The 20,960-nt window shown below is 38.5% G+C and overlaps 1 protein-coding gene across 1 annotated transcript; it reads left to right on the top strand.

Moving 5' to 3' along the window:
- The first annotated feature begins 1,169 nt into the window (after positions 1-1,169).
- Positions 1,170-20,898, top strand: LOC145766258 (coiled-coil domain-containing protein 150-like). Its single transcript, XM_082577933.1, has 24 exons — positions 1,170-1,280; positions 5,449-5,549; positions 7,527-7,600; positions 8,217-8,332; positions 8,633-8,814; positions 9,122-9,278; positions 10,056-10,238; positions 11,879-12,033; positions 12,842-12,953; positions 13,640-13,825; positions 14,041-14,199; positions 14,440-14,574; positions 14,986-15,162; positions 16,433-16,603; positions 17,043-17,153; positions 17,638-17,825; positions 17,969-18,182; positions 18,261-18,437; positions 18,613-18,807; positions 19,051-19,149; positions 19,373-19,504; positions 19,695-19,799; positions 20,388-20,449; positions 20,727-20,898. The coding sequence occupies exons 1-24, from the start codon at positions 1,236-1,238 to the stop codon at positions 20,740-20,742; spliced, it is 3,252 nt and encodes a 1,083-aa protein (XP_082434059.1). The 5' UTR covers positions 1,170-1,235; the 3' UTR covers positions 20,743-20,898.
- The last annotated feature ends 62 nt before the right edge of the window (positions 20,899-20,960 follow it).

Genomic DNA, 20,960 nt, shown 5'->3' with positions numbered 1-20,960 from the left:
GCATGACTTTGTAAACGAAGAAGCTTCAAGATTAATCGGCACTGGTTCGACTTTCGGGATGCACTAGAGCAGGGGTGGGGAACCTTTTCAGTATTGCGGGCCACATAAAATGAGAAATAACACAAGCGGGCCACTAAAAATTTCGAAATTTTATTTACAGAAAAAACTGATTCGCAGCGGTAGGTGCTTCCAAACAGAGACACATATTTCAAAGCATGTTCCCGCATGACTGGAAAATCACCAGCATTTATGCAGCTTTGATAAAAGTTGAGCTGTGGAATGTTTTAGTACATCGCTTTCAACGTACCGTCATTCTGGAGATCTACTATTTCATGTTGGAAGTTATTAGGAACATCATTATTAAGAACATCTTATTGTTTTCAAGTTGTACTTTCCACAGATGTAGTTTAGCTTCAAATGATTTCACTTTTGCAAACAAGGAGTTCAAAAGCTGATTCGGTCCCTGCAATTTGACGTTGAGCTCGGAGAGGTGCTCGCTAATGTCAACCATAAACGCTAGGTCACACAACCATTGGCTATCAGTGAGTTCGACGACATGGTTTCCCTGATTATTCATGAACTGATCGACTTCGTTTCGTTTCATTTCTTCATCGACGGCCATTCGCAATATACCGAGAATGCAGAGCCTACTCTTTTTTGAGCTGTTGTTTCAATATATTTTGGGTAAAGAAATTTTGACGCGGGCCACATGGAACAGTCACGCGGGCCACATTCGGCCCGCGGGCCGCAGGTTCCCCACCCCTGCACTAGAGCAACACATTATAAGGACTGTTTTCCATTTAGTGGCACATAATGAATGGAATGATTTCCCGGCTACAACACTTCAACAATAAGAAACTTCACACTGTTAATCTCAGTGGCCGAGTCTGCGTCAGTGATTCGAAGTCTCTAGCCTACAAGTATGCGAAACTGCCAGAATCAAGTTCTCAAAAGCTTTCTCAGTCTGAGGATAAAGATTCAATCAATCAACAAGCAAAAATTGTGCAAAGTTTGTTGAATGAATATCCAAATAGCTTGTTTCATCTGATAGTCTACACTAGGGTAATAAAACATTTCATAAAGCTAATTTTTTTAACTGATACCCTTTTTGTTACACATTGTATCAAAAATGTGGCCAGTGTTTCTATTTCAACTGTGTTGGCATTTTAGCATAAACCAGTTAACAAGACTTAAGCTAGCCAAACATTTTAAAATAGGATCTCTTTTAATTAATTATGGCAGATTTAGATTTGTCCATGGATGGAGATGGAACATTTAAGGTAAAAACTTTGTTAATAAATTTATTATTTATAGGGTCCATGTACGTATTTCGGACTACCGGTTATAAAATCGGACTATCGAAGTAATTGCATCCACTTCACAAATTTGTAATATTTTGCAATTGAAAATAATTTGACATAAAAAATTTTTAATAGTTTCTTTAAAATCAATAATGTTATCACAACTTGTGTAAATTTTATCGGAGCTGGTGTACAAGTCTCCGCCCTGGTAAAAAATACCATGACGTCATAGACAGATATCGACCAAACGTATTGGGTGAAAACTACTTTATCTTTACTTTACTGTTTATACACTTCAACCTATGTGTTTTGGTCGATTCAAATCTTTGACATATATTTACGTGATAGCATTTATGACCAGGGTGGGGACTTGTACACCAGCTCCATTTTATCTTTTTACGCTAACTATGTATTATAACTTGTTTTTTTGGTTTTCAAATTACGTTTTTAGAAAAACTCCGTTTTTTTATAAAAAATGGCATCTTGACTTTCAAGATGCATAAAAATAAATACGTCAATTAGAAGTGCTTTTATCACGGTCCGCGTGTTGTTGCTGATATTGCATTTGTTATGGATTGTTTTATTAGGCAGACTGCGCAGAATTATTCTACCAGAATGACAGTGATGTTTGGATACATTTTGGAATTACAACAACAATTACATAATGCGCTATTGTAATTTTAATACACACAACAATACCACCAAATTATTATATGCTTAAGAGTATGAAAATATCTTTCTAATAAAAAAAGAATAGATTAACTGTTTAAGTTAACAAACATGATTTTCAGAAGTCCTTGAAAAAAATGGTTGCAAATATACAGATGGACAATAATTAAAAATCCAACAATCAGAAGTGTTTGAAAAAAACTATATATGTACCAGGCCTCGAAACTGAAGGCGGCCATCTCGGCCATGGTAGCGATTAACTGACAAAAATCGACATTTTGTCCGCTGGGTCTCGCCCTTTCGTCGGCCGCATTTGTCCGCCATGAAGTTCCGAGAAAATTTTACGCAAGTGGCCTTGTGGATAAAGTACTTTGCCACTTCTATGCTGTTAACATTTTTGATTGACCAAGCAGCTGATGCCTGACATAAGCAGGATGCAAGTGACATCACAATACTCTTTATTGATGCGATATATTCAGTCTTCGAAATTAGGGTCGGCAATTGCCGACGCAGATGCATGAATGGCGCGTTATTTTAACGTCGGCAATAAAAATGCCGAGGCCACACGAGCGCTTGTAAGGTTAGGGTTAGATATTCCTCCCAGTCAGTATGGCATAGCCATAGATTTGTTCCTTAGTCAACACCCCGATGGAGCTCTACGAAAAAGAAAGAGGCATGTGGATTGGTATCAAAGCTCGAAAGCCGCAAAACGTAGACGCTTCATTGCGAACGGTGAAGACGGTGTAGATTTACAGCCAAGCGATGAGCCTCTTAATGTGTCTGATTCCAGTGATGATGCGACAACCTCATGCTCCGATACAGCATCTGATGATTCCGATTCTGACAGCTAGTTCTTTATCAAACAGACGTTGTGTTGTTCGCAGTATCCCAATTGTGCCGAAATTATGTTAGTGTATACGTAAATCGAGGCAATCTTCTCGCAGGGAGCTATTAATTTGTTACCGGTACCTGGTTGAGTAATTAACGTTATTTTATGATAATTCAACGTTGTTAGATGTCAAATTAATGTAAAACAAATGTAAATTTCTTATTGGGCATTGTTGTTACGCAATATAACCCGCGGGGAAAATTAAATCGATTTGTGCTGACTCGAACGTTGAATCAACCCAAACTAAACTTACTTTTCCCACGTGAGTTATTTAACGTGAATTACTGTAACAGCATGCGACGTGCGTATTTTGTTGCTCGCTTTATCGCTACTTTTGGTATGATTACATCACAACAAATAAAACAGTGCGGTCGTGATAGACTACTCTAGTATATTTTTCACTTCTCGTTTTACATGTTTTGATACAATTGTTTCCTAATAAACGTTCATAGCAATTGTCGTGGCAATTTCAAATTTTGTCATTTGGCCTCGGCAACGTTTCTGCCGAAGTAAAAATGTGCTAATTTTGAAGACTGTATGTTAATGCGTGTCGAAGTTCCGATAGCCGCCATGTGCTTGTGATTGGCCGCCGAACAGCTTGCTTCAGTCAGACACGTTTGGCCGCCGAAAAAAAAGTTGTTTTGAGGCCTGTGTGCAAACAGTGCAGTTTGTGTTAAATCTTGTAGACTTATTGTAGTTATCATAATAAACTTCCTTAACAACTCTGTTTGGAAACTAATGAAAAGTGCAATGTTTCGTCTGTCTTTTGTATATAAATTACGATGAAATTGCCTAATACTAGTGGAAAAAACTAAAGTTTTAAACTTTTTGTTATGTTGGTTTTGGTTGCGTTGTTATTTTCAGGTTATGAGGGGGGGGGGGGGGGTAATAATTGGTAGACTGCATATTAATACATATTTGGCAGTTTATTTCACTGAACTTACTAATTTAACAAAAAATCAGTTTGGCCACTAACATCATTTTATAACCTTTTATTTGTAGTAAAACTGTAATAATTTATAACAGTTGTTTTATTTAAGGGAATGAATAAAGTCTTGAAAAAATTAGAAGCATGGTACGCTATTTTCATTTTAAGCTGAATAATGAATATATATTATAACTAAAAAGTCTTAATGGGAACTTTAGAAAGTACAGAAAAACTGAAACTGCCAACTTTGGATGTTTTTTCATGCTTATCAGTATTTTAAAATCTACTGTTTATTTACACACTGAAAGACGTCAAAAATTAACAATAAATTCACAGAGCAATTTTAATATTGGTGGTTGTAAACTTGCCATTAAAAGATCAATACTGTATGTCAGGGGTCGGCAACCTACGGCTGGCGGACCAGGTCTGGCCGCCAGGCGCTTCGTTCCGGCCCGCGAGCAGTTCCAAGCAAAAGCACGCAATTCGGCCCGCGACGATAAATAAGTTGTTTTTCGCATGCTAAAATCATAGTGCAACAAAACCACGGACACGCAATTCGGCCCGCGACGATAAATAAGTTGTTTTTCGCATGCTAAAATCTACAAATTATATGCTTCATTGCACACGTTTCATTTTTGTGCAAAAGTGAACACAAGTTATTTTGATGACCCCGAATGGGTTACTGACTTGGCCTTTTTGGTGGATTTAACAACCCATTTGAACGATTTGAATTTAAAATTACAAGGTCGCGGACACCTGATAAGTTCTCTTTATGATTCTATTGCTGCATTTGAATGTAAGCTGCGACTTTGGGAACACCAACTTCGTAATTCTAATTTTGCACATTTTTCCAATCTTGGTAACAACAGTCCGTCAAGTACGTTGAAATATGTGGAGATTATTGTTGACATCAAACAGCAGTTTGCTTCCCGGTTCCAGGACATGCGAAGGCACAAACACGAATTCGCGTTACTGGCAACACCTTTTGATGTGGATCCAGCCGATGCGGACAATAGCGTGCAGATGGAACTGATTGAACTTCAGAATAATACAACGTTAAAGTCGAAGTTTCACGTTACTTCTCCGGAAGTGTTTTACAAAGAACATGTATCTGCAACCCTATTTCCGAAATTACGAGATAATGCGAAAAAAATTGCATCCATGTTTGGGAACACTTATCTTTGTGAACAATTATTTTCCAAGATGAGCTTTGCAAAAAATGAACTTCGATCACGTTTTTCTGATGAACATGTTAATGATGTTTTACAAATTTCTTGTTCCAATATCAAAACTGAGTTTGGCAATTTGGCAGAAAAATGCAAACAACATCAACATTCACGTTAAATTGTTACACACATTTGTTCTTTTAATAATCGGTTTCAAAGTAATAAATTCCTTTTATCATATCAATAAACATATCATATAAGCATGAATAGGAGTGTAAAACGCCGTGCAATTTAAGGGTAAGATATTTGCGTTTCAGAAAAGCTGTCCCGCCAGTTACGGCCCGCCAGTATATTTTATTTTATCAAATTGGCCCGCGGCTCAAAAGGGCTGTCGACCCCTGCCGTATGTGTATTGTGTAGTTTTACACTTAAATTAATATATAATACTTTATTTTACCTACCTAAGCTTTGCAATAATCAATTGTTTTTCTGCAGCTGATGCAAGAAAGACTTGTTGGAGCTGAAAATGACTCAAAAAATCTTGCAAAAATGCTTCTTGATCTTGGAATCAGTCCATCAGTCAAAGCAGAGGACAAGTATGGCATGGCTTCATACTTAGTTGTTTTCAGTATATTGTTTTGTAGTTTAATGTTCGAAATTTAGAACTATTCTTATGTGCTGCTACTGCTATCGGGTTGAGTTATCATCATCATCAATCAATTTTGATTATACAAGCCATGAATTAATTCTTCATGTTGAAGGTGTGGCCTGTCTGTCAAGAGCAAAATCTTCTACTCCACACCTCGCTGTCTGTTGAGTTGGCAGAGTTTATGTTCAGGGCTGAAAGGTCACACTTAACAAGTTCTTCCCAAGAAAGTTTTGATTTACTTTGTAAATTACATTTTTAGTTTTCTTATGTATAATTGTATATAGCCTATTCACTGAACAGTATGTTGATGAACATTGATGTTTATTGTGACAGCGCTAAGATAATCGACTTTAGTTACTTTTTTTTTAGTTGATGCAGTTTTGATAAATGTTTAATAAACATTCTGCAAGCTCTGCTTTACTTTTCTGTACCAAATGTTAAAAAACAGGTGAACTCCAAGAATCTGTTTATGATGTGCACTGTGCAGTTGTACACACACAATACTCCTATAGCAATGTGGCATATGACCAGTGACGATCGGTGAGGGAAAGCAAGGAAAGCAGTGCTTACCTGAGCGAAAACTATGCAAAATATAATGACTGAATTCTAGGTTTAACTTCTTATTATTTTTATCACGTCTATTTTAACTTGAAAATTACTGTGTTCGTGACTAGAATTACTCGTAACGCTTGTGAGTAGTCTAAGTCCTCACCAAACCGCATGTCTTGCCTATAAATGCCAATTAATGCAAACGCTCCTGTCAGAAACAATCACTGAGGCTCCAGGGAAAGCAAAAAGTTGCTTTCCCCACGTTCAAAAACGTCAAAAAACGCCTTCGTTTTATCCAATCCTAACTCGTTTTGCAAAACGTCACCAGCTGCTTAGCCAATCAGATGTGTTATGGTTAGAGTTGCTTTCCCAGTGACGTCAATGCGTACAATCGCTAGATTATCTCGTCATACGCACAGAATGGTCTCTTGTCACGGTACACAGCACAGCATCATAAAGGCGAAAAGATTGTTGCTGTTTTTTGATGTCTCCTCGCCATGTACTTTAGCCTACTAGCTTTCATAGTCATGCCTTTGCCCTTTTTACAGCGTTGATATAACGTTACTTCGCCAATGATTGTTCAGGTGCGGATGCAATATTTAGTTCGTTAAGCTTCTATACGCAGGAGGCAAACTTATCCAGCTTTTTGTACAAATTGCTTGCGGTTGTAATGTTTAGGCCTAAGTGTTAGTTTTTGTAGTGTAGGGTGTAGGCCTAACTGAATATCTGAGAATGAACATTCATGACAAATTAAATATTTAGACAACTATTATTCCATGTCTAACACTGGATTTTGGTCCTGCAACATTAAAATTAAGATTGTTCATGACATCTAAACATTAAATGGATGTATGATCACGACATAGGCGAAGCATAATTTGACAGATTTTTATTTTTGATTTGTTTTGGAAATGCTCTCAGAGCGCACCAAATTGGAAGTGTTTTTCAAAAATTTCTGGGGGAGGCCCCCAGACCCCCCGCTGGAAGTGTTGCCTTCGGCAACACGCCTTCGAGCTTCGCTCGACGGTTACGCTCTTCGTGCCTACTACCTTGCTGCAGCATATTTCCAAGTTGCTTTCCCAACGGTTTAAGCCACCGAACGTCACTGCATATGACATGATCCTTACAAAGTTGCTACATAAACAGAAGCAGTCGCTGCATTTTCTAGAAATCACCCAAATTGGTTTTCTCCAAAAAAGGCTGTCTCCGAATTGGCATTTCTCCAAATCGGCCTCTGCAAATCGGATTCTCCAAAACAGGCCATTCCGTGTTAGTTTTGCTTGAGATAAAGTTTTTTTTTGGAAAAATTGTAAAATGAACTGTTGTCAAAAGTGGACTTATTTATATTGAAGTTTTCTATTTAAAATGTTTTTAGTTCGGATGATGCATCGCCATTTGCAGCATTGCTTTCTGAAATCAATTTTCCTAAACTTGGCCTGGATATCAATGGTAAGAGCGTAATGATGAGACTTAAAACAAGTGTATGATGAGGTTGAAATTAAAAAAAAAATTATCTAAAAGTTTTAATTTTTTAACTTATCTTGTAAGTTAGTTATCTTATTAGCAAAAATATTGTGAATCTGGGGTGGTAAAAGTATAGACCCTTGGCCCCAGACCCTCACACGACGAAGAAGAAGCAAAAATATATTAGTTATTACAATGACGTAAAGTTTATAGAGCAAGGAAGAAGATAAACGATTGAATATAATAATAATTGGAGTTACTGACTAGTTTGTCTACACATTTATGACAAGTCAAATGCTTAAGTACAGAACTGATAGTACATACAGTGTATGTAATTTTCTCATAACTAAGCATCATTGTTGTAGAAGTGGGCAAAATATAGCATTATTAGATCCAGTACGGAATGTTAGTTTGCTTGACTTGCAGCTGTCATCTAAATTATTTTAACCATGTATTTTGTTGTTATTCTTTTGATGTTATCAAACTTTTTTGTTAATTTTACCATCTTGGCATCCTTAATTGTGTAAGGTGGTCAGGTTTGCAATTGTGAAATTTTTTAGTAATTTTGTTTAGCAATTACTGTGAGATCATCTATTTGCAGATAAAAAACCAGCTGAAAGATCAGTTCGATTTGCAAAAGAATTTGATAAGCCAGAGCTTAGGTCATCCAAACCAAATCATACAAAAAGTACCATTAAACCACTCCAACTTAACATTGTAAGTTATTAGTATATAGCTGAAAACTATATGGAGTCCTTTACAGTGCAAAAACTTTCGCCTATGTACATTTTCGTCCATCTTTTTTATGAGTGTAGTTTTTACAAAGCCTTTATTACGTGGAATTGTTTGGATAATGACATCAAAGAACAAGGTATAATGTCTTTATTTTTAAGGATTAAGTTTGAAAAGGATTAAAATATGTTCAGTCACTGAGTTCTATGACTGTGTAGTGTGTACTAGTTGCAACCATGCTTTTGTGTATTGATTAAATCCTTGATGTAGAACTCTTGTATCCAGAATTCTTTGAATCAACCAAATTCAGACGCAAAAAAAACGTCCGTGTCGTCAGATCAATATTCTAAATTGATCAGCCGTTTGTGCAAGACCGAAAGTGTAATCCAATCCTTGAAATTAAACATGTGCGCTGCCAAAACGTCTCACGAAGCAAGAGATAGAGAGAAAAACCTCGTCATTGACAAGTAAGTGACTTTTACTTATCATTTATCTTGAATTGTTCATGAACTTTATACTTTTCAGTCTAGTTTTTAGAGGAAATGAGTTGGTTATGTGGTGATATGTCACTTGTTCCAAAGTAAAGGCTGTTGTGTAGCTAATTTACTCAAACAGCATTTCATTCTTTATTCATTCATTTGCAATCAAACCAGACTTGAAATTGATAATTGAGTTGAGTAATGCTGCAAACTTATGCGAGAATTGTTTTTGTTTTATCATCTTTAATTGCTACTGTCAGCTATTGCTTGGATTACTCACTTTTTTCTCCTTCAGGTTGAAACAAGAAATTAATGAGCAGGAAGTTTTAATAAAGAAACAAAATGAAGATTTGTTGGAGGAGCAGCGGAGAAGAGAGGAACATGCCACTAGGTGGCACGAAGCTGAATCCGAAGTGAAAAAGCTCCATGATCGACTACAACTGCACACAACCGTAAGAAACCACTGTTCAATAAGATTTTGTTCAGAAGTCGAAATGTTTAAAATTGTTTTAAGTTTATTAATGACGTTTCCATGCTAAAGTAAGTCCTTTTTCACTCGTATTAGTTTACACGTTTTTTTAACTCTTTGTTTGACAAAATTAAAGTAGGAAAAAATGTGATATTCTCAAGTTTTAGATTTTTTGCTCAGAAGCCAGATTTTGTCATTCCAATATCACCATCATCATGCCTTAATAAGGCGTCGGCTACCGTGATTTTCTACAACGATCGATCGTCCATTGTTCTTATTAAATTTACAAAATCCTGGTTTATCCACATTAAAAGATTCTTAAAAATTCCTATACCTGGATGCCATCGGTTCTTCTGACCTGGAAGCCGTCCCATCATTACCGAATGCTCTATTCCGCGTTTACGATAGACGTGCGTCGTGCCCGATAAATGTCATTTTCCTTTTTGTAACAGTTCATAATGAGGACGCCAGGGGTGCACCCAGAGGGTCTCCACACTTCATCATTGGTGATCGTATTAATTCAGTTAATTCCCATCATTCTCCGTATGAACCAAATTTTAGCACTGTTAATCTTTTTTTCTATCTGCGTACATATAGTCCAGGATTCACAGCCATATAGCAGAAGTGATCAAACGTACACCTGTAAAATTCTTATTCTAATGTTCAGAGAGATTGAGTTTGATTTTCTGATTTTGGTCATTCTAATATATTTTCAACAAAATGTGATTTCGCGAGCCGTGATCAAAGTTCTTCCTCTTAGATGAGCAAGGAAAGTAGCTCAGAGATCGACATGCTTCGTGACAAGTATTCTCGAAAGTTCGACGAGGCAAAACAAGAAGTCGCTCGCGAAAAAGAAGTTCGGGCTGCGATCGAAAACTCCCATGCTTCCCTACTTTCAAGGGTCCAAGACATGGAAAATGAAATTCAATTTGAGTTGAAACAGGTACCACAGTTTTCTTTCCAAAGATTTGTTATTTGTAAAGACCAGGGGTCTCCAACAACCGGCTCGCGACCCAGTACCTGGTCGCGAGAACTCACGTCCAAAATGTCCGTCAGGAGTGCGAGTTGGTTGAAAGTATGTCCTTAGCCATAAAATGAGTTGTTTACAGTAGAAACAATTACAGCAATGCACTAAATATATGTAGAGTACTTCACAGGGTAGATTTAAACGATCTGTCTTAGCCAGATCGTACTAATAGCCAGATCTGTACCAGCCAGATCTAACCTAATAGCCAGATGTACCAACCAGATCTGTACTAATAGCTAGATCGTACCAGATAGCCAGATCTGGCTAAGACAGATCGTTTAAATCTACCTTGTGAAGTAAGCTACGATCATGCTGCTAAAAGCGAAACTCAATCAATTGCATATGTAGAGTCACAGGCTAAAGATGAGTATTACCTACTGTAACTTGTTGTAGCCTAAATCATCTGCCTAAGCAGCAACGGATCCAAGGCGGGGGCACTTGATTACGTACCTCTCCCTAAAATCGAAAAAAGCTACTTCAATTTCCAATCATCATCATCGGCGTATGAGCAGATCTTTTCAATCAAACCTTGTCACTCAAACTTCTAGAGAAATCCAGTTTTAATTTGATGGTATTGACCAAATACAAGGTGTGCGTTTTAATTAAAAAAATTATTTGGTCTGAAAGTGCACAAAAAGCGATCAAAACAACGTTAAATTAATCAAAATTTTCTGGGGAACAAACCTCCCTGACCCCTTGCTAAACTGGCATCTTTTTCCAACCTTGAATTTTCCATTGTTTATCTTTTTTATTTTGCGGGTCTTGCTTGAAGTGTGTTTAAACCGCTATGAAAGATAGACCGATAAGTAGGCTACATGCCGAACTTTATTTTTCCTATCGCTGGTCAGCTAGGCTATTTTCGTTGTAAAACCGGTCTGTGAGAAAAAAAGAAAGGGGACCGCTGGTGAAGACCATAGCGATAAAGGTCGCCATGGTAAGGCCTTTTGAATAGCAACGATTTTAAGTTACTGATCTATGGAGACATGGCGTTTGTCACCTATTTCTGCAGCTTAACAACAAGCTGGTGGTCAGACCTCGGTGATCCAACCTACCTCATTTGGTGACATACAGTACTAGACAAATTATTAGCCAATTTGCTTTTCAAACCAAAATTTGCTGTAAAAAATTCTAAAATGGGGCTGTAAGGGCTAATCCAATACAATAGTATTGTGCAGTCATCGTTTTCACTCCTATAGGAAAAGCGTTATTTACGAATATACAAAAATGAAGTTTGTTTTCAATTTTTGCGCTGCGTAGTAGCCTACAAGTATTGCTGTGACTTTTTCCTCGCTAGGACTGACGTCTTGCTTGCTCAAATTGTGTCCAAACAGTAGGTCGGTTTGGCGAGGTTGTCGTCATATTGATTAAGGTTGAATGAAAATAGGTGAAGTTGGTTGGGTTGGGTGAAGTTGGTTTTACCAACTTCATGTTGGATCGGGCCGATAATTTTTGTATTGTTTTACAACTGATAAACTTTGTGTTGTGATTTAACACGTTTCCACTCTGCGTTCATCAATCAGTGGGAAGCTGCTAACATCACACTCTTGTTTCAACAGGCCGAGTCATATAGAGAGGAAAACATTGCTCTGAAAGAGGAAAACCAAAAGCTGAAGACAGAAACGACCTCCTTTCATGCAAAAGCAAAAAATCTGGAGGAAACCTTGTCTTCATTGAAGGAAGAAATAAACGCCAAAGAAATTGCCATACGAAGGTAAAACACAAATCAGAAGAATTTAAATTTAGACTGATGTTCAAACAAGCTCAAAATACCCCATCCTCAATACTCGTGTTTTTAGCAATTGTTGAACGAAAATGAGGTAAAGGTAGTCCTATATAATCATTCGCTATCTCCGCTTGCACCAGATTGCGCATCAACATGGGTTGCTTGACAGGGTTCCATATGATTTTATCAGCCGTACTGCTTTCATCCTGGCTCAAGGCAGATTGGAAGAGGGTGATATGTCACCAGATTATTACTCGATTTATCCTCACTGCGTTATGCAAGAAAGAACACAATCGGTACCCTTTTTTAAGTCTTTGGTATGACCCGACCTGGAATCGAACCCAGGGCTACCAGCACCAGAGCCGAAGGCGATAATCACTGAGCCACGGGTGCTGGTAGTCCTATACTAGTCCTACACTTGACCCCGAATATCTGGGTATGTGAAGATAAGGGTCTCAACTCTTATTATACTCGGTCTTCGGGCACTAACGAGAGTCCTTTTTTTCGGTCTCTTTTTCTTCAGCAACTACGCCCACCCAATTTATTACACCCTGGGTAGAGGTGAGCAGTGGTTTTCAACAACCAGCTTAAGCTTGGAAGTCGAACCAGGATTGCATGATTGGAATGCCAGCGCCTTATCCGATACGCTAGAAAAATCTTTTTCATGCAACAAACGCTAGGATAAGTCTTGCTTGCTTACACACACTATGCTTATTGCTTAGTGTGTAGAAGGCAATCTACTTGGCGCCAGGGCAAGGCTGAGTACTCGCTATGCTAAGTTTATTTATTTCGACAGATTGATTGAAGAGCAACATCAAAATCAAGAAAACAATTCATCACTTGATGCTCAACAAGCTGCACTAAACAAGGAACTTAAAAGATGTAACATCGTGTTAGAGGTTCAAAAGGTAACGGTTGAAATATTCCAATGCTAAATCACCTTTTGTCTCTCTTATGTTGATATCCCGAAGAGGGATGATGAAATAGTTGGTTTAAACACACAAGTATTGTGTTGTATCTTATAACTTTAAACATGCAACTTGATAGAGGTTTTGTGAAAAAGGGAGCATTCTTCCCGGCTATCAACACTAGGCTGAGCACTCACTAGTACAGCGAGCAACTGCGATTCGCTAACCATAACATTGTAGCTTCCACGCTGTCATTGTTTGCTCTTCATAGGTGGAACCGTCTTCAACTGAGTCTTTCGCTAGAATGATGACCCAGACAGCAAACCAACTGTTTTTTTACATTGTTTGTTTGTTTACATTGCGTACTAAGGCTCTCAACATTGTGAGTCAATGTGAAAATTGGTTGATTTGCTGTCTGGGAATATATCGTCGAAATTAATATTTTTTATCGAAAAAGGAAACTACAGAGAACGTTTTTTTCTTATCCCGCAACATATTTGATTTGAACCTGAAGATGTTGACGATTACACCGATTTTATGAACTTAGTCGCTCTTGAAAAGCATCAATTGATTTACTGACGTTAAGTTGCTATATATATACTGTACTTCTTATTAATATCGAATAATTTAACATCAGTTAACGTTGTGATGTTGATATGGCAGTGGTTTTGTTTTGTTTTTTCCAGGCAGCCTTTTCTCGTTTAGAGGATGAGAATTTAAAGCTGAAGGAGCAATTGGAGATTGAACAAAGAAACTTTGAAGAGAAAGAGCGTCAGGAAACAAAAAAACAAGAAGAGGAGACAATTCGAGAGAGTGAGGAGCAAATGAAGAGAAGAAGGTTGGAGAGCAGATTGAAAGAAGAAATGAACCAGGTGATGGGCCATGAACATCATTTTGCAACAGCAGTTATACGGAATTTTCTTTGTGTCCATCTTCAGGCGTATCTTGCTATTGACAGTGCCGCATGCTCTTGAGAAGTATCGATCCGGTGTTCTTTTCGAATGCGCACCACGGTTTTCACCACTCGGCTGTGCAGCCAAAACGTGCTTGATGGAATTACAAATGGTGAGTTTGTTTTTTTCCTTAGGCTGTCAGAATTGAGAAGAAACGCTACAGGGAGCTTGAAGAACGAAACATGCTTCTCGAGCAGTGCATCAAAGAGCAGGAAAGTGTAATGAAAGAGAAACAGCAGGAGCACACCGAACACGAAAAAGAGCAAGACGAAAAACTATTTGAAGAAAAAAAGGTGAGATTCTTTCACTTTACCTGATCAGTCACTAAATACCCACGAAACAAATTATTAACACAAACTAAAGACCAAACAAAATGGAGGGAATTTATAAGGCAGGCCACAGCTAATCAAGCATAATTGGTCTGTTTATGAAGAAGGTCGTTTTTCTACTATCATACAAACAACTTAGCAACCTGACACGAAAACACGCGGTTCAACGTTTCGCTTTTCCAACTTCAGTATTTCTCATCTTAGAAAACAGCTTGCGCCCTCAAAGAGAAAGAACAAGCTGTGAAAGCCAGAGAGGGCCTTCTGAAGGACTTGAACCGAGCAAACGCCGACGTCGCTCGTGACAAGGAGCTGCTGCAACAGCAGTTGGAAGAGCTGAAGGTGACGTCATACTTGTTGATTTAATGCATATCTTGCTGCTTTGTCATGTCTTTAACCCACTTTTGCTTGAGAAGGGATTATTTATGCCGATTGAGAAAAAGTTTACAAGCATGGACACTGGACAGTATGCTTTGATCTCGAAAAACTGCATGAAAGGAAAATTTTCTTTTGCCTGGCCAAACCAAGTAAATGCACCGTCTCTAGAGCAGGCATATCGATGACGATTTAGAAACCTATTAAATTAACCGTGAAACGTCATGGAAACATGAAACAGAAAGGTGATTCATTTCTTTCTCTCTCTATTTTGCTTCAAAGAAGCCTGATCTTCATCCCGAAACATTGGGGTCGACCGGCTGCCTGTTATTAATTTTATCAATTGTAATTATTATTAACAAAGACTTTTGATTTTAGTTGGAGCAAGAAGTCATCATGAAGGAGCGATCTCAGTTAGAGGAAGAAAACCAGCGTCTAATGAACCGAGTGGCAAACGTAGAACACCAGGAGCAAGCTTACAAGACGGCACAAGATCTTGCTCATGGGAGCAACGCAGCAAAAAGTCAACTTTCTTATCAAAACGGAAAACTTCAAGTAATAAAAAAATGAAACTTTAATTCCATCACTTTGTTGCAATATCAATTTTAACACCAAACTTTTAGTCATTTTCCTGAAACGTGTTTTTTTTTTGATGAACTTAATCATACTTGTGGGCCTGAAAGTTTAAGGCTTAGCCGATGATGTTTTTGTGATGTGCCAGTTTTTGGGTTTTACTAAAAATCTCACAGAAATGGCATAATTTTAAAATTCTATTAATTTTTAGTTTGTGTTTTGAGTTTTTTTTTCAATGTGCTACTAAGCTTGAAAAAATACCTTCCGAGGAATATGATCTCGCGTGCACTTCAATATGGTTGCGCTGTAACTGTCTGCATTCTTAAGGTGCGTCTACACGACGACTATTTTCTTGCTTAAGCTAGCCAAACTTCTTGTTTCTTTAAGTTAATCGCAGTTTGTGCCGCTTACTTTTAAGAAAATGGGCGAGTAAGCGAGCCGTCGAGAAAAAATACGCTCCAGAGCGAAAAACTGGGCGCTTAAGTGAGTTCTCTTGCTTAGAAATGTTTTTTCCGCCAAAATCTCAGGTCTCCTCTCAGCTCAGTATCCAGACAGGGCAGGGCGGTATCGTTAAAGGATTTCGTTAAGTTTTGATCCCAACCCGTTCCTATTAATGCTGCGGGCTGAACTGGCGGTGACCGTACTCGAAATAGCCCATAGAAAGCACAATATTTTCCAATTTCAGATCCAAAACAGGATCTCAGCAGAAAACCATTGCCATTGTACACTGGGTAATAAAAATAGCGGAGGAATGATCTTGCTGGTTGTTACCAGTCACCCACGCTGACACGAAATTCTGTTTCCAACATTTCAACCTCACTGAGGTGTCTGAATGCTTCAATAAGCAGTAAATTGCGGGTTTGCATCCTTCGCTTTTTGCAGCATTTTTTACACAACTTCTGGGAAGCCATGACTGAAAGACTGCAACAACTTCAAATGGTTAAAGAACAGTCAGTTGCTTGGTCTACTCTGCTGTACTTTAGCGCGAACTGCTATGCTTTGGCGCGAACTTTTTAAAACGTGACGTCATTGGGGATTAGATACTCACGTGACCGCGATTCAAGCGAGCAAAATCTTCGTCGAGGTTGCCAGTGTAGACGAAACGAGCTTAAGCAAGAATTTCTAAGCAAGAACACTTTCTCGTGTAGACGCACCTTAAGCCCTGACAGTCGTGCGTGTCTGCTTCGTGCATGTCTGCTTCGTGCAATTGTATAGAGCGCTAGATATGAAAAAGAAACTTCTTTTATGGTAGATGCGAGTTGAACAACTTGAAGAGGAATTGCGAGCGGTCGCCACCGTCCAATCACAAGTAGTTCAACTGCGCGCCACCAATCGAGCTCTCGAGCAGAAATATTCACAACTCACCACAGAATTGGCAACGTCAAGGGTGGATCTACAACGGACGAACGCGCATGTCAAGCAGGTGCCAAACATATTTTAATCACGCAGCAGGCAAAATCCGTCTCTACATTGATTCAACATCTAAACAGTAAACACGTTCTGTCAATGTAAATCAGGTTCATAAAAAAAATGTTCATTGGAACACTGGTGTTGGTGACAGGACACTCACCTAGTTTTTTATGCCGACCAATCTTTGAGGCCGCCATAAAGTCAATCTTGTTTAAATGTTTTCGTGTGAAGTATGCAGCTCATTTACCTCACGGCAACTTGAATATTCGCAGACGATTTTGGTCGTATGCTGTTCTTGACAAAACGTTGTGTGAACTTTAAAAGCAATCGAAAACTATACTATTGACGAAAAAAACGCAAATTCCTTAATTTTTGCAACAAGAGAAATTTTAGTTTAATAAAATGTACCCACATATTAACGTCTAAATACGTGTTTTTATACCTAACTACAGCTGCAAAGTAGTTTATCAAGACGAGAAGCAGATTTCAATCTTGCTATTGCCGCGCGGGACGAAGCTGTCAGAGATAAGGAAGCGCTTCTCGCTCAAATGAATGCAATCAAGGTAAGAAGCCAATTCCGGTTTTCACACGGTCAAACCGGTTTGTCTTTGTCGTTGCAAAGATAACGTTATACAAATAAAATCTAAACAATCCACTGTTACTGTGGTATAGCTTCCCAGACAGCAAATCAGACCTTTTTTATATTGGTTCAACGTCTACAGACGTGTAAAAACGTACTGATTTGCTAGTTGATATGTTACGTATACGTTCTGCGTTCGTACGATCCGCTATGTGTAAGGTCAGGGTCTCAACTAAAATGTAAATTTAAAGTTATGACACCAAAAAACTGAGTGAACCACGTACCACACTGGCACCAACATTCCTCGGTCACTGGCAAAATCAATTAATGCTTTGGGTCTGGCGGTACAATTGTATAAATCGGCCAATGCTACGTTTATGCGAATTACTGTTCGTACCTTGTTTCTGGGAAACCTTCTCTTATACTGTGCAGCCATCCGTTTACAGTTCAAGTTTGATTGTTTTTAGGAACAAGAAAGACACAAACTAGCGTTGCTCAACCGTGACATGAACGATTGCAAATCGGACAACGATAGGCTGACGTCAGCCATGCATGAAATGGCGTCACACCAGACTGAGTTGCAGGATGCATTGAACCAAGCGCAGGGACAACTCGGCAGAAAGGACACACAGTTAGCAGCATTGTATGAAGAAAGGTAGGAACTAGTATTGCATTTTTTCACAGGTAGCATGGTCTGCAGCATATTACTTTCAGTCAGATCCTAACATTTGACTTTTAATTACGAAAAAAGAAGCTTTCAAAACAGGTCTCCAGTACAATCCTGTTTTTCATTTACAGGCAAAATCTACAACAGGAGGCCAATGATCTCCAAAGCATGGTTGCTATGTTACAGCAGTCCTTGAGCGACCGAGATGCAGACGAACAGTCGAGAATATCTCCGGCCCTAGATGCACTGGAGCGTGCAAGGGAAGATAACGTACGCTTGACTGGTTCGCTCGAAGAAGCCTTTAATAAAAACGAAAAACTTCAACAAAATGCGGACAAATACAAGGTATTGTTTCTTTTTTTTTTTGGAAACTTTTCTAATCATTTTTCTTCAATCATCTCAAATCCTGGTTTGTATTCTCAGACTGATCTTGAAATTCAGCGTGAACGGGTCGATATGTTAGTGAGACAGCAGGAAGAAAACGAGAAGGACAGATCAGTGACCTCTCAAACTCACGCTGACAGACTGCAACAAATCAAAGACCAGTTTGCAAAGGAACGATCCGCCATCAGGAAACAATTACAAACTCAAATATCCGACGTAAGCCATGCATCTTTAAGCTGTTTATCTATAGCATTGCTCTCAAGATATGCGGCTTGAAAGGTCATATTTTGCTGATTTTATTTGTTATTAATAGTATTGTCATTCTCTTATTACATTTCCTTCTCTTTTTTTCCCTTTCATTCTTTTCGTAATTGAAAATTTCTTCTTTCAGCTCAAGAAGTCACAAGAAAGCTCACAAATTCGAAATTCGCAATTGACGAAGGGCAACACTGATCTCCGTTCGAAGCTTGCGGACAAGGAACAGAGCATCATCAAGCTCAAAGAGAAACTGAAACAACAAAAAAGCATTATTGATCGCCACCAGAGGGAGCGAAAGAGCCACGTGGACACGGAACAAAAGTTAAAAGTAAAAAATCATGTGTTTTTTGTTAACTCTCTGTTAGTATTCTTGTTTCATGTGAAATAGACGGATTTTGCTGCCTGGGTGATAATCATGTAGTTTATTGGGCTTGCGGTTCTAGCACTAACTAACAAAGCATTTGTTACCCAACGTTATTATTACCGCCATTTCACGTTTACAAACTATAAATCAACGTAATATATCCAAAATGACAAACAGGACGTTAGTTTCAATCCCAGTCTATTTTAGGCAATAGACAACGAACTGTCAGACTTGGAACGAAGCAAGCGGACTTACGCTGAAAAGAATAAGCAACAGTATGAAGTGATATCCACATTCAACCGCGAGGTAATTTGTATTTCTTCTGGTGGTAGATGTGGATATTTCATCACTTTCAAGTACGGTAGCCTATTGTACTGTTGAAGATACATAGTTCGAAACACTGCGAAAACTGACTGACTGGTTATACGCTGTTATATATCAAAAGCAGTTGCGTTGCTTTTATGTTCTCATACAATAAAACTGTAATTTAACCGGATTCACTGTTTTTGATTTTTTCTATTTGAATCAGATCTCTTCATTGAAAGACGACATTTCCGCACTCAGCGAAGCTCACAGGGTTGCCCGGGAAGCCAACGCGAGATTCGAAACTGAAATCGCAAAGTTAAAAGCTGAAAAACGCATCCTCAGTGATAAAGTACAGGTATAACTTGTTACCATAAATGCGGTGAAGATGCATACAACCATCGCCTTATTAAAATTCGATATATCGTTAAAACGCATCAATTTGCTTGTTAACTTTTAAAGAAGACGTGTCATCTCAGTCCGTTTGTTTGGTAAGGCAGTGTTGCCCGTGTGACGCAAAATAATTAAAAATTATGTTGTCGATGAAGACAATGAAGCAAGCCATGGAATTGGCCGTACATGAGAAACGTGAAACTGAAGAGAAGCTACGAAAGGTGGAAGTGGAATCGGTGCAAGTCCAAGAGAATCTTCAGGTTGGTCGGTTGTCTCGTGGTAGCTTCTTGTCAAACAAAACCCACATAGCAAAATGCGTCATTTTACTCTGCAGACGTTAAATCAGTGTAAAAATGACGGATTTTGTTATCTGGCAGAAGGTTGAAAAGCGAAATTTGCTTTTGCCCTAACAAAGGGTCTAAAATTGTCGTCTGAGCTACTAAGCAAGCTTTTATGTGAAGTCACACAGGAACAACAAAAAAGAAATCTTATTTGTGTTATTTACCATTGATTGTGAAAACCCCTCTTTGGAATGAGGAAGCTTCTTGAATAGGGAAGAATAAGGTATAAGCTAAGTTTTTGCTTGGCGTGTATGATTTTTTCCATACACTACGTGCAGCTGAATGGATAGCTAATAAGCTATTCTTGAAACGCGTACACTCCGACAATTGTTGCTGGTTCAATTACTGAACCAACTTTACTTAGCCTTGTTGTTTTTCGTTTAAAACATCGGGCGCCCAACGAACTCAGTTATGATCAACCTTTCGCTACAGTGCTGGCTGCACATTTCACCCATATCCAAATTGCACTTACCATCGAGTCAGTAGTCTACCTTTTGTTTCTTGCAGGAAGCACAGACTTGGTTTGCGGACAAGTTTGAAAAGCTTCAGAGCGAATTAACGAAAAAAGGGTAAGTATTGAGTGGTGTTTTTGCTTCAGTTTCTTTTCCGACCACGAAAGCGAAGAATATTACTAGCCATAAAATTGCAAAGGTCTGGAAAGCGGTAGAAGCGACAAAACGCGAACGTTAAGCGTGCTCCAGACCGAAATGATTTTCTGAAAACAAAAATTTGGCACCGTTGCAACATCTTGAGAAATGGCAACACTGTAAAAAATGTTAAAGTCAATTCTGGTGCTACTTCAAACGTTTATAATGGATCCTGCTTAAAACTTATCTTGTTTTTCAGAAATCGCAAGACCTGATGAAGCTATATGCAGTTTAGAGAAGTTGTATTTCATGAAGTTTATAATCGTGTTAGCTCAAATATTTATATTTTGTAATAAAACACTGAAACTATGTCAGCACTATCCACACTTCAAAGAGAAGGCTGATACACAGTTGTGCCAATTCGCCTTATGAGGTCACCCAATGCGCACTCGGATTGGAACTCTGCTATGTCGCCATAGTGAATTATTGGTTC

This window comes from Aplidium turbinatum, chromosome 3, assembly GCF_918807975.1.
Source record: "Aplidium turbinatum chromosome 3, kaAplTurb1.1, whole genome shotgun sequence".
Lineage (NCBI taxonomy): Eukaryota > Metazoa > Chordata > Ascidiacea > Aplousobranchia > Polyclinidae > Aplidium > Aplidium turbinatum.
The sequence above is the reverse complement of the archived record's forward strand: the minus strand, read 5'-3'. Positions and strand labels throughout refer to the sequence as shown.

What these genes read in the sequence shown, in the direction of transcription:
- LOC145766258 (XM_082577933.1), top strand. Translation starts at nt 1,236, where the DNA reads ATGGCAGATTTAGATTTGTCCATGGATGGAGATGGAACATTTAAG. An exon ending in AAAGAAATTGCCATACGAAG is followed by an intron (nt 12,034 to 12,841) that starts GTAAAACACAAA and finishes TTATTTCGACAG; the next exon opens with ATTGATTGAAGAGCAACATC. An exon ending in TACAAACTCAAATATCCGAC is followed by an intron (nt 18,438 to 18,612) that starts GTAAGCCATGCA and finishes TTCTTCTTTCAG; the next exon opens with CTCAAGAAGTCACAAGAAAG.